Source organism: Columba livia, chromosome Z (genome assembly GCF_036013475.1).
Source record: "Columba livia isolate bColLiv1 breed racing homer chromosome Z, bColLiv1.pat.W.v2, whole genome shotgun sequence".
Classification (NCBI taxonomy): Eukaryota; Metazoa; Chordata; class Aves; order Columbiformes; family Columbidae; genus Columba; species Columba livia.
The window spans coordinates 35,332,152-35,344,856 of NC_088642.1; the positions used below are offsets into that span (position 1 = coordinate 35,332,152).

The window sequence follows — 12,705 nt, forward strand, 5'->3', positions numbered from 1 at the left end:
AACTCTCACTAAATCTTTACAAAGAAGAATAAGATCTCTAGGAAAACTCTGAAGGGGAGGATAGATTTTTTTATATATATACTGAAACACAGAAACTCTAGGGAGGGGAAAGGAGAACAATTTTGTTAAGGCAAATGAAACATATGGTGTAGTAATTAACTTGAGGGCAACATAAAATCATAATCTAATATATTTGCACCGGCCTTGTGCTGAAACTCTTTGTGCTAAGCAGGTCTGTGTTTGGCCATTAGTCACTGAAACTCCCAGACCTTCAGCACAGTGTTTAAATGTAATAAAAAGACTAAATAAGTGGAAACCCGCTGGCAGCACGTCTTCTGTCAATAGACGGTCTTTACTGTTCTCCCTAACTTGAAACCTCCCCCATTCAGCCTCCCCACTGCTGTGCAGACTCAGTTCTGCTTTTGCCATCTGCTGTGGGATGGGTCTGCAGCCCAAAGCCCCAGCAGCACATCCTCAGCCCTTGCTGGGCTCTCGGCCTCGCGGGGCTGCACACAGACCCACCCGAACTGGAATGGGAAGGGGAAGGAGGGCAATTGCGTGGCTGAGGCACGAGAAGCCAACGCGCACACACGCGCTGTGCATTGTAGGGCTCATCGGAGGCTGCAGTTTCCCCAAGTCTTCTGATGAATCCAGGTGTGGTGTTAATGGTGCCATCTCCAGCTAAGGGAGGTATAGTCCGCAGGATCAGCCTGGGAGGAAGTGTGTGCCTTCACTTTGAAAACTCACTTATAACCCTTCCCACCTCCATTAGCCCTTTCAAATGGTGCCATCTTCCAAACATACTCGAACAGCTATCAGAATTTCATTGCTAAACAAAGATGAGGAAGGCCAGTGGGCACAACAAGCAGAGGCTTTTGAAATTCCACAAGCGTGTCCTCCTAAGTACAGGTATGACTGCTACAGCACACATCAAACAGTGAATGGACATTACATGTGTATACAGGCAAATTTGGAGGAACACGCAACAGTGGAATTGCTAAATACACCTCTAGAGTAAGAAACAACCTGTTATTTCCACTCTAGTTTTTGATCAAGAAACTTTGCATTGCTTATATGCTTTCATGTTTCAGTTCTTGGAAATAAAATATCTAAAAATTAAAAAAACTGGATACCAAGCAAACTTACTGACTTGAAATATTGCTCATCCTTTTGGTGGACAAGAGAGAAATTTTATTAAAAGGCAATGTCTCACACTCTTGACGCTGAAATTAACATACACACTGAAGAAATCCAGCCCTCCTGTCCTCTTAGCCTGTCATTTACTTAATAGGTAGTACTGCTAGGAGGGCGCTGGAGGAAAGGGGAAGCAAGGGAACTCACCTGTTACCATTATGCACCTTGAATACTCACCCCACCAGCAGCTCTATTAACTGTTTTGCATCAGAAAGCACACAAATAAAAGTAATTTCTTGTATTTGCAAACACGTTAAATACTATGTAGCACTTACTAAGAAAGAGCAAGTTTTATCTTTTCTTGTAAGCAAATCCATTTGCTTCCTTCTTGTGTCTTTCTCTTTTACTGCTTCCTTAGCACTCACGCCAGCTTTAGATAAATGTTTGTCAGAAAAGTAAAATTAGACCAACTAGCAACTGTCAGAAAAAACACACGTATTTTAGAAACAGTTTAAGGCTCCCTGCCTTTGCCTTTACCTGTGAAAGATCTGGTTTTGCAAAGGCTTGTCTGTTTTCCAATATGTGTCATTTAATGGGGTGATACTTTTAAGCTTTTGGAATCTGTTCCACAGATGGCAGGAGGAAAAGGAAAAGCACTAACCATTTCTTATCATGCTACAGATTTCCTGGGTGACTCTAAACTGTACAATGCTCTGGCTCTTCCTATGTGCTTCTTTGGTTTGGGTTTTTTTTTGTGTTTGTGGGTTTTTTTGGTTGTTTGGTTTGTTGTTGTTGTTGTTTGTTTGTGTTGTGGTTTTTTTTGTTGTGTTTGTTTGTTTGTTTGTTTGTTTTAAATGGGGGGAGAGTGGGGGTGTTGCTGTTGTTTTTTCCTGAAGATCATCTGAGTGATGGCACCTCTTGCTGGAGAGCTGCAGTTCAGGCCTTTTGTGTAGCCTCATACTGCCCAGGAGAACTGTGACACCTCATGAGGCTGTCTCTGATAACCAGTCCGGCACTACAAACTCAGGTTACATGCTGGCAAGAAGGTCTCATATTAACTTTATGCCTCCTTCATCTGTACCATGACTCCAGCATGCAGGTCTGTACAAAGGCTTGTCCCTAACCAACATTTATCTGTCCATGTTTTCAAGTGAGCAGGGGAAACCTGAACCAGGATGCAGATGCTTATAGCAACATTTATCCACATAGAAACATATTCTATATACTGCCAGCACAATCACATCTTGAATGAGTGCACAACAGTTTGCAGAGGGACAGCAGCCAGGATGTGGGCTGCTGGACTTTGTTGGAGGTGTCTGTGACGACACCTGTCCCAAAAAGACACAAAAGAATGACAGACAGATGGCCTGCACTCGTGAAGCAGCATTTGTACAGAGACACAGGCAGGATAGTCTATGACACACGAGATGCCATGGTGTCTCAGGGAGAAACAGAATCATGCATTCATCCTAGGATTTCTTACATCAAGTAAAACAGCACCTCACCTGCGAATGGGATGGCTGTTTGAATCATGAAAGATCTTTGTTGTCCTGACACACTTCAGCACAACAAATTATTGTAAAGACTATTTTGAATGCAGAGCCCATTCCCATTTTGCTTCTCTACACAATTTTGCAGACTGATTGGCCAAATATGTGGGAATGGGCCTCTGGTGGAGATGATGTAAGTGCAAACGTTTCTTAGATGTACACACAGAATACTGGCCATGCAGGTATCCTGCCATACATGAGCCACAGAGGTACCGAGCAAACATCTGAAGCAGGAAAATACAACTTATGTCCCACAGTGACTCTGCTGGGTGAGCGTTGAAAATCACACCAGAAGAAGGTCCCTGGATTGGACTGTGAAAGCCAAAAGAAAACAGGGAGACCATACACTCGTCCATCCAAGCAGCTCGTGGTCATCATTACAGGCCTGCTTTTGCTCCAGCTCTGGTGATGCACCTACAGTCCTGTCCAGAGAGAATGCAGAGTTATTTGCTCCACTGCTGGTACAGTCCTGTTGGCTGGCCAGACAGCAGAGCCAGCCCAGAAAGGGACACTGGGAGCCTGTGTGTACTGCTGAGTTTCAGAAGAGCCAAGCTGGGCAGGAGAGCAGTGGAATATGGCACATGAGCCTGTTGCGCAGCTTCATGGATGGATCCTGGATCAACTCAAATGCCTCTAGCACTCCAGCCCCAGGCACATGCAGCCTGCACAAAGAGCAGATGTCTTGACCTCCAGTTCCTCCCCAGTCACACTGCACTGTCACAGCACTCTTAATGCACCACAAGGCCAAAGCTTCCGCAGACAAGACATGTGGCTGCTAAGCTGACATTGCAGCTGACTAGCTTTGCATTTCCACCTATGGAATGGAGGTAATAACATTACCCAAGCTCACTGAGCATTTTGGATAAACACTGAACACTAACAATGGCAAGGACTGATCATTTCCTTAAATGAAGAAAGGAAGAGAGATTTACAATTTGTTATGCTAACCATAAAAGTAAATAACAAAAGATCATTTTTTTGTAAAATTAATTGTTCACCTTTTGTCAGTTTTGGCAGTACTTGGCTGCTTCCCTGGTTCCTAGCAGAATTATGAATACTCTGTGCATAAGCTGAGAAATATATTTTGTGCAAGACTTAGGCTCTGTTTTTCTTTAACAATTAAAAACAATTATTTGATTTGTGACATTTTAATTTCAAATTCTTTCAGTATTTTATGCACCATATACTCTATAACTCAGTATCAAGGAGCTTTATGAGGTAACCCTTAGAAGATTAGCAAATTCCCATTCAACTGTCAGCACAGCCCCAAGTAAACTCAGGACTAATTTTTGCATGTATTGGAATGTGCTACTAGAAATAAAAGGTCAAATGTGCTCACGGGAAGGCAGCGCCAGTTTGAGTTTCTGGTGTGAACCTGTTTCTGCCTTGCAATAAGTGACACTTCTCTTTCAGTGAAAAAGTCAAAAGATTTTTTCAGTAATACTCATTGCTGCTGTCCCAGCAGGAAAACTAGCTGCTCTGTTTCAAGTCTGCGGATGCAGCTGGGAATGTCCACTTACTTTTGATACTTCTATCCTTTCTGCCTTTTCTCCATTTCTTTAGCAGCATCCCTCTTGCAAGAAGGAAGAAAATAATCTGTCTGCTTCACATGGTTTTTCAGAGAAAGTCTTTGGCTTCTGAAAGGAAAATGCTTCCAACACCTTTCCTTTAATACTTGAGAGTCTCTAGTCCAGTACAGATATTTTCTTCTCAAAGAAAAAAAATTACTTGCCAGAACTAGTGGTTGTTCTCGCAGGCTAATCAGACTTAATCTTCTCCCCATTATTAAGTTTCACAATAAATACATCTGACTTTGAAAGACACAATTCACAATGAGAGAAACAGCCACTACTCCCAAGCCTCAAGCTTGCTTTCTGAGGGCACTTCACCCTGAAACCCCAGAATACAAACAAATACGGAAAACACTTACCTTGTGGAACACTGAGACAAGAAACCACAGGGACTTTCAGACAGTAGAAAAACAGGAGGTGTGGGGAAATGGAGGAAAAATAGATTAGTTAAGACATCCTGAACATTACTGTTTTGTATTACTAATGTTACAGTCTCCTTAAAATAATCTGTGTGATTTATCAAGGACTACAAAAAAGTAGTACAGAAAATACATACATCATTTAAATTGCTGTGATCACATGAAGAGGTTTCTCCCTAGAGAATTCCCCCAGCAGACAAACTGAATTGAATAGGAAAGAAAATCTGATGTGGTAAACGAACACAAAGTGTTGTCTTGGGTACCATAAGTACTGAATAGTCTAAGCTACTGTTTAATAATGTTTCATTTGTAGTTCTAAGAAATGCCCAGGGTCAGGAAAAATGGCTTTCAGTGATTCATTTACACATGCTGGCATCTTGATAAACATTACTGAAAAGGCAGGCCCTATGGAGTTCAGTATTGCAAATCAGTTGCCTGGCTTCTGCAGCTATAATGTGACTCAAGATGACCTCGTCTCATTTTAACAACAGCAAGAGCAAAAAATTGATGCTATATATACATCTATACACACACACATATATACATACATATGTTAAGGTTGTTTTGGTTTGGTTACAAGTATTAAGATAGTTAAATTTCTAATCAGAAGCTTAATCATTTACAGCCCATACTTATTTCTATTTTAAATCCTATGCAGTAGTTAAGAGGACACTAGTGAAATAGAAAGAATTAAAAAGGCACATCATTCTCATGATGGTGATGAATACAAGCAGATCAGCACTTTGGAAAAGCTTGGAATATCTGCAATATAAGGCAAGCCCTAGAAGGTCAAGAGTGAGAATACAATTTCCATAATTTCTGTCAATCGAGTATCCCATATCTTCCTCTGACTGGTTTTAGTTTAAGTCTTGTCAGTGTCAAATGACATAGTAAGAGGATAATATCTCCCCTGGCAAATTAAACATGCTCCTCTGGCAAAGGTTTGGCAAATAGACAGGTTCAGTTACCCTGAAGAAGCTGAACCACACTGTCATACCATCTGTTTTTATTTAAGAAAAAAAACACTACCATTCAGGCTTTCTGTATGGTACTTCTTCTGTGTGTGAGAAAGAATTTATCTTTTAAAGGAATGCAATTTTGGTGTGAAAATCTAAGAATTTCTTCCCATCCAAGAATCTTCCGAGCAACGAAGCTCCAGTTGTTAGTCACAGCCATGCATTAAGTATTTGCTGGCCAGTCACAGACAGAGAAGCTTCTTGAAAAGTCTGGTGTGTATGGAAGAGCTGTCCAGAGAAAAATCCTTTCCAGCAGAAGCCATGTTGACAGGTAGGAGAAAGGCAGTATAAACAACAATAACGCAAAACAGAAAGCTAAAAAAAAAAAAGCTTTATAATAGTCATATCACTGCTAAGACCTAAGATGTAGTTCACTAAAACGAACGAAAGCCTGTTTATTGACAGATAAGAGGTTAAGAAATTAATCTGAAATACACTTCGTGTCAAGATGCATCTTAGACATGCTATTTTCTTCAAGGATTTGGAAAAATATTTGAATAAACCCAGCAAAGATTTCCCTGTGAGGAATAAAAAACGTTTTATCTACATAAGCTTACAAAACTGAAAACGAAACAGAGGGAAAAAAAAGAGACAAAAACCAGAGGACTAAGAAGAATTTCTGAAATTGTGAGCTCCTTTCATATATAGCCAGAAAAACTCTCTGCAGGTCAGAGCACTAAATGTTTTAAAACTTCACATTTATCCTTTGGCAGCAGCAGTAAGTCCTTATAGGGGGAACAATGCCGATAATTTTCAAGATCTTTACTTTGAATCCCACATGGTCTATACCTTAAGTAAAAAAACAAAAGTTGGCAAAAGTAGATGAAATTATCACAGTTCCAGATTTGTACTAGCTAAGCTGTGTAACTTGGGCATAGTAAAGAATACTCCATAGAGAAAAAAATGCTGCACTCTTCATTCTTTCCGTTTCTTCAGTGGAAATGAGAAAGTGGCAGTTTTCTACTTAAACCCCACCTGAAATTTCCTGAAGCCTCAAACCTAAAAGCTAACTTGGAAGAATAAATATTCTTTTCAAGAGGCATGGAGAGGGCAACAGTGCTTTCAAAAGCATTTATAAAATAGTGTTACTTGATGCTTACTAAGTGTGAGACGAACAATATACATTGGTGTGTGTCCCCTGCCCCCCCGATGTACATTTAAATTCCTTGGATTCTATCAGATTTTCGACTTCAAAAGTAATTTCTCTTTCTGCTTTTCTCTCTCAAATGCTCTCAAAAGGTACCAATGATAGTCACTATGGATCAACTGGAGAATGTGATGTGATTCTAAGTTTATCCTATGGGGTATGTCTTAACATTCAACTCATGGGGAAAGAATGCTTCGTTTACACCACATCCAAATTTCTGAAGTAACATGGGACCTCTCAGGCTATTCTGGAAGTGTTTGTCCTTAAAACAATGTTATTGTATTTCACATACTTTGTCAACTGCAATTTCTTTGGAAAACAAAACAAAACAAAAACTTCACAAGAATTCTTAAATATCTCAATGATATTTTTATTATTTATTTAAACAGACTTGTACATCACACAGAGCTTAAGAGCATGATTATAAAAACCAGTCACTATCCCCTTTTATTTTTTTTAGATCACAGAAGAGTTTAAGAGCTGAGTAACTTACACAGAGGTGATAGCACAAATTCTCTGAGGTCTTAACAATACTAAGTATCTCATGAATCTAATTCTCAAAGTAGATAATCACAAATGTCACCAGGCACAGAAGCCCTATTAAGGTGTCCTCATTTATCTTTCCAGAAGTCCTTTCTTATCACATTACATGTTTACAGTTCTGAGTTGCCCAGTCTCCTCAGCCCACTCTGTACTTTTCACAACACACAGGGCAACTGCAGAGACCCTTTTTTCCAAAGCAATGTCAGACTCTCAGAGAAAGTCTATCAGATTGTGTAAGTATCTTCTCAACACCTATGTGTAAACAGAAGTCATCAGATCTTCAGTAAAGGCAGTTTTTCCTTCAGAATAATAAAGAACAGCTTTTGCGAGAAATGTAAAGAGCCAACACGCTCAATACAATACCACCGTGTAATTCCTTCAGAGATTAAACTACAACATTAATGCTTGCTACAACAGTATTCATATATAGTCAATTGGCTCAATGAATAGGAAATTACATGATTTATTGCAAAGAGTAGATTTCTGACAAACAGGTATTCAGAAGTCCATTTTGTTCTTATTTTATTTAAACAAAACAAGAGTTTAATGTTTTCATGCAACATTTGCACTTAAATAATCATAACTAACAGCAGAAGTAGTTAAGGAATGCACTAATTATAGACCTTAGTGAATATACAAAAAACCTCAGCATTATAGGTTATACAAAGTAAAGAACATCTTAAATACTTTCCCAAAATACTGCAGCAGCCGAGACACAGTGATATGCCTTACAAGGGCATAGGAATGTAATTTAGAAATCACACGGGAACTACCCATTTCCTTTAATTTCACAAACAAGACAAAAGCAACATTCAACTCCACGCACTGATTTTTTCAAGTTATGTTTATACAGTACCTTGAGTTTTATCCAAATAGTAAAAGTACAACATGTCGTTTATTTAGTAAACAATTATGCAGTAAATCTCTATTACATTTCTTCCTTGGTTTTACCTGAAGTAGCCACGTTATTTAAAAGAGGGCAGGTTTGGCACTTTTATACTGATGTCACCAATATTAATATTTCTTGGGATCTCTGGCAGATTCATATTCTTTACAGCTGAAACAGCCCGGGCTGGAGCTCCTGCTAAACCAGCCTGTGTATAAAGTGAGGGAAAAATGCAAGTGAGACAAATTGGTCACAAGAAGTTTCACTAGCAGTATACACAGACAACTAACTTTTCAAGTATTTCAGTGGTTACACAATTAGAAAGACCAGATGGTAATTGTGTTTGGGATGAAATGGGTTACTTGGAAATATTAAACCAGAAAGAGAAAACAGTTCACACATTCCTTTTCATATGGCAAAACACATAACGTCAACTTGATGAAAAAGTATGCAGGGAGGAACAGGAGGCTTATCCAAGCATGTGTAATGTGTAGGTTATAGAACACAGAATCTAGAGGTATTTGAAGTCCAATGTGTTGTCTTTGTCTCTTACCTATTCTGAAAGTTCACATGGTTCACAGTTCACTAACAGTGGTCACAGGTTCAGAACATGTAACCTCAAAGTAACAAGCTACTGAATGTCAGTTGTACCATATTACTAATCTAAACGAATATATACATGTATGTGAATATGAAAGGTATTTCAAGGTGGCTTAGCTGAAACTGAAAAGGATAAACAGCTTACATTTGTGGGCAATAATGAGCACACAGACAGATCATTCCTACAGACCAAATGGAATAATCTGCTGTCCCACAGTATCTAATTATATGCTAACGTATCTGCACCTTCAGGCTCACCACAACAACATATAATAATCTGGTTATGCCAAATTAAATGCTGAAGGACCTATTTTTTATTAAAGACCTCTACAGCATGTAGTCTCTCTTCACTTAAAGCCAGAGCCTTTCTGTATAAATATGCAAGTTCTACAATACAGAACAATGTTCATTACCGACTTCCATCTAGTTCTACCTTTTAGATAAAATAACTGCCAAGTTTACACACTAGAGTATATCACTGAAATGCGAACAAAAGTTATTTACAGCTCAGAGGCCTGAAGACACGCGAAACAAGATCTTTCCTTATTACTTCTGAAGAACACCTGTTCAAAACCTTTCCATTTTAAGGAATATTAGAAAAACGCCATTAATTTAGTTAGTGTATTTGATGCTGTGTAGAAAAGGTACTATTCATTTTAAGCATGGTAATGTTTCTCCTAAAAGTTCAGATTTTCTATGGGTATTTAGAATTAGCATGTGGTTTTTGATCAGGTTTGCCACAAAAGTGAAAAAATAATTTTGTTCTTGCTGGGAAAAAAAAATCCTCAAAAATTTTAAAAACAGAGCTCTTATTTGCAGAAAAACACATTATATTCCAAATTCTGTGAATATGTTAAAAAGCTACCTTTTTATTTTGATGTTTTCAAAGTAGAATTAAAAATATTCAAAAATAAAGAAAAGCACGAAGTGATTTTCAGAACTACTACAGTTTTAGAGTGTGGCATATTGCAGGCCCAGTAAGATGGAAAAATTCACACAAAACAAAGCAACATGCTAAGCACTGGTTAAACAAAAGACTAAACCTGTAGGAATTGAAGGACTTTCACTACAAGAGTGTCAAAGACTGAATAAACCAGTGCATTTGTAGATAAAATAATTCTGAGCAAGAAATACAGCAAAACAAAAGAAAAACTCCTGGAAAAGTTTGTATCATATCTGTTAATTAAATAGTGTTGGTAGGTGACTATTGTTCAAAGTATAACCTTTTCAGATTCCTGATTTTCACTGAAATTCACTGCAATTACAGGTATAATTACTGAGGAGTACAGGGGACTTCCATGGTGTCCACCTGCACTACAGCAGAGAAGGACACAAACACCCCATATACTCCTCAGATAACAACTCCACTTATTGAAGGATGTTTAAATAAATAAATAAAAAAGTAAAATCTTCCTTTTACTACTCTCCTGTAAGAAATAAATCTAAGATTTCCATCATAAATCCCTAGATTTTAGTCACAGGAGGATTCCCAGTACCAGGAACTGAGACCAGAAAGCCATGAGTCATCCATCACAACACTCCCCCTGCCAGACACTCACACATGAGACATGCCAAAGTTGGGAGAGGCATGTGGGGGTGGAGGAGAAAGCTCAGGAAATCTTAAATCTCTAATGCCGCCAAGTAATTTGCTCTCACTTTGGCTCCAACATAATCCAAATTAACAGTTCTCAAAAGTGCAGACTAAATAAAACTCTTAAAAGTGCAAAAAGCTATTTTCAAAGCCTCTTTTCCTTGGTTTCCCTTACTATCACCCAGACTGTCCGGTCATTCACTTCAGAGGCTGTTTCAATTGCAATACCTTCATGAAGGGAAAAATCTGGACCTAACATTAGCAGTATTAAGAAATGCAAGTATCCCAAATTTGCATCCCTGAATCTGCAATATCTTAAAGTCGCAGCATTAGACACTGCAATTTGGTGCTATTTATTAAAAAACAGTGCAGAAGACATGAAGCTGCTCAACACTGCCCTTTTATATTTGAGAACCTGGAAGCACTAATTTGAAATCAAGAGGTAACTACCAGTGAAGTTTCATCACATGAAGCAGTAAATGCATTTCCATTTTATTTGGTTCTATCCTTTAAATTTTTTATTAGGTAACTGGAGAAAAATTCTTTAAGCAAAAATGAAAGTGGGGCAATGTAAACTGTTTTCCATAGAGAAGATGAAAATACTAATAGAGTAGTAACAAAAGCAATGAATTATACAACTTGTAACTGAAACAATGGGAAACTAGAAGAATATCGTTAAGTGACAGACGTGGTCCACACAAACAGGCATGGCTGGCAATTTGAAAGAGAGATGCCTTCTAGGTGACTAGGATGGAGATTCCTTACCCTAATTTAATGGAAGTTAATTATTCTTAATGGACAAATAAAAGTTTTAGTATAACTGGTCATTATTTTTACCTACCTGCAGCTATCCTCTTTACACAGACTTACAGTCCCTGCCTCCCGCCCCAATGGCAAGGATACAATGGAGACACAATTGAGAATTATTTAAAACACCACAGTCGACATGACCATTGCCCTTCCACCCCCTTAAGCAGTCACAACTTCCAACAGTCACATTTCATGAGGACCATTCTGGACCAGGATCAGTGAAGATCCCTGACAAAAGTTCTATGAATTTCAGATAACTTTTTTTTTTTTTTTTTCTCCCAGTCAGATTGTCTTTCACTATCATTTGCTGGAGTAGAAATTTTTAAACTATTACAATTTCTTCTCCTATAATTCTCTGTATTAAGTGTATTTGTAATTCAATGTATACATAATATGCATAGAAGAATGCTATTTATCAGAATTAATGTCAACCCTATCAAGCACAAGACAGTCATATAGTATTTCTAAGACAGAACAAACAGCCCATAAAAATATCGAATAGATAAAAAGTACTTAAACTCCCAAACTGTATAACTAATACATTATTTCAAATGCTATTATATCTGAATGTCTTAGCATTCCTTTTTAGCATGTTGAAGAAGCAACCAGTATGCAGTCCTTCCATTTACTTATAATTTCTTTTACATAAAGTGAACTGTATTTACACACGCGAATGTACTAAAAGAAGTACTTCCAGCCCAATGTGATTTAAGGAGTTTTACTTAGGTACCTGATTAAAACAGCCATCACTGTAACAGTGAACTGGACAAGGTTCAACTGCCTTTTTTATCAAATAATTCAGCAGGTAAGTTGGTGATGTGCAAAGAAAAAACTGTTTCACTTGGGAAAACAGAACAAAACCCAAAACAAACAAAAAAATCCCACCACAACAACATCCATGTAGCAAGTTTTAAACATGCAATGAATGATGAATAGTCTGTCACAGCAAGCAAATGACTTAAGCAAGTGAAATGAAACTTCTAAAGACATATTAATGAAATTCTGGAAATACAGTACGAATTGCATACAGGTGGTATTACAATAAGCCAATACAATTTTTTTGCCACAGCTGCTTTTCGTTTCTTTCTCCATTTCGTTTGTTATTGAAAGTTGTACTTTAATGTTGAAATGCTGTGTGTTAAAATTTTAGGTTCAGTTACCGCAAAAAATTCTTCTAAATATTCTCATATACCTTTAGAGTGAAAGAGCAATGGCATATATGCAAAACAATAATGCTATTTTAAAAACTCAAATAGACACATTTAATAATAGAACTTTTATTCTACTGATTCTAGTCTATCGAGTGAGAAACGTGAGCTGTTCCTTTACTTGGGTCATTATTTATCACTACAGGAATTAATTTCCTTCATTCTTATCATCACTCTTTCTCATAATGCCCCACTGATAACTCTACAGGAAAGTGATGCCAGAAACATTG

General features: G+C 37.9%; 1 protein-coding gene across 2 annotated transcripts in view; it reads right to left on the reverse strand.

The window, feature by feature from the left end:
• Positions 1 to 7,183: 7,183 nt before the first annotated feature.
• AP3S1 (adaptor related protein complex 3 subunit sigma 1) overlaps positions 7,184 to 12,705 on the reverse strand; it is a 32,425-nt gene continuing 26,903 nt past the window's right edge. For both annotated transcript variants that reach the window (XM_065045366.1, XM_065045367.1), the window contains one exon: positions 7,184 to 8,474. In XM_065045366.1, coding sequence (XP_064901438.1) covers positions 8,346 to 8,474 — 129 coding nt within the window. In that variant the 3' untranslated portion in view covers positions 7,184 to 8,345. The remainder of the gene's footprint in view (positions 8,475 to 12,705) is intronic.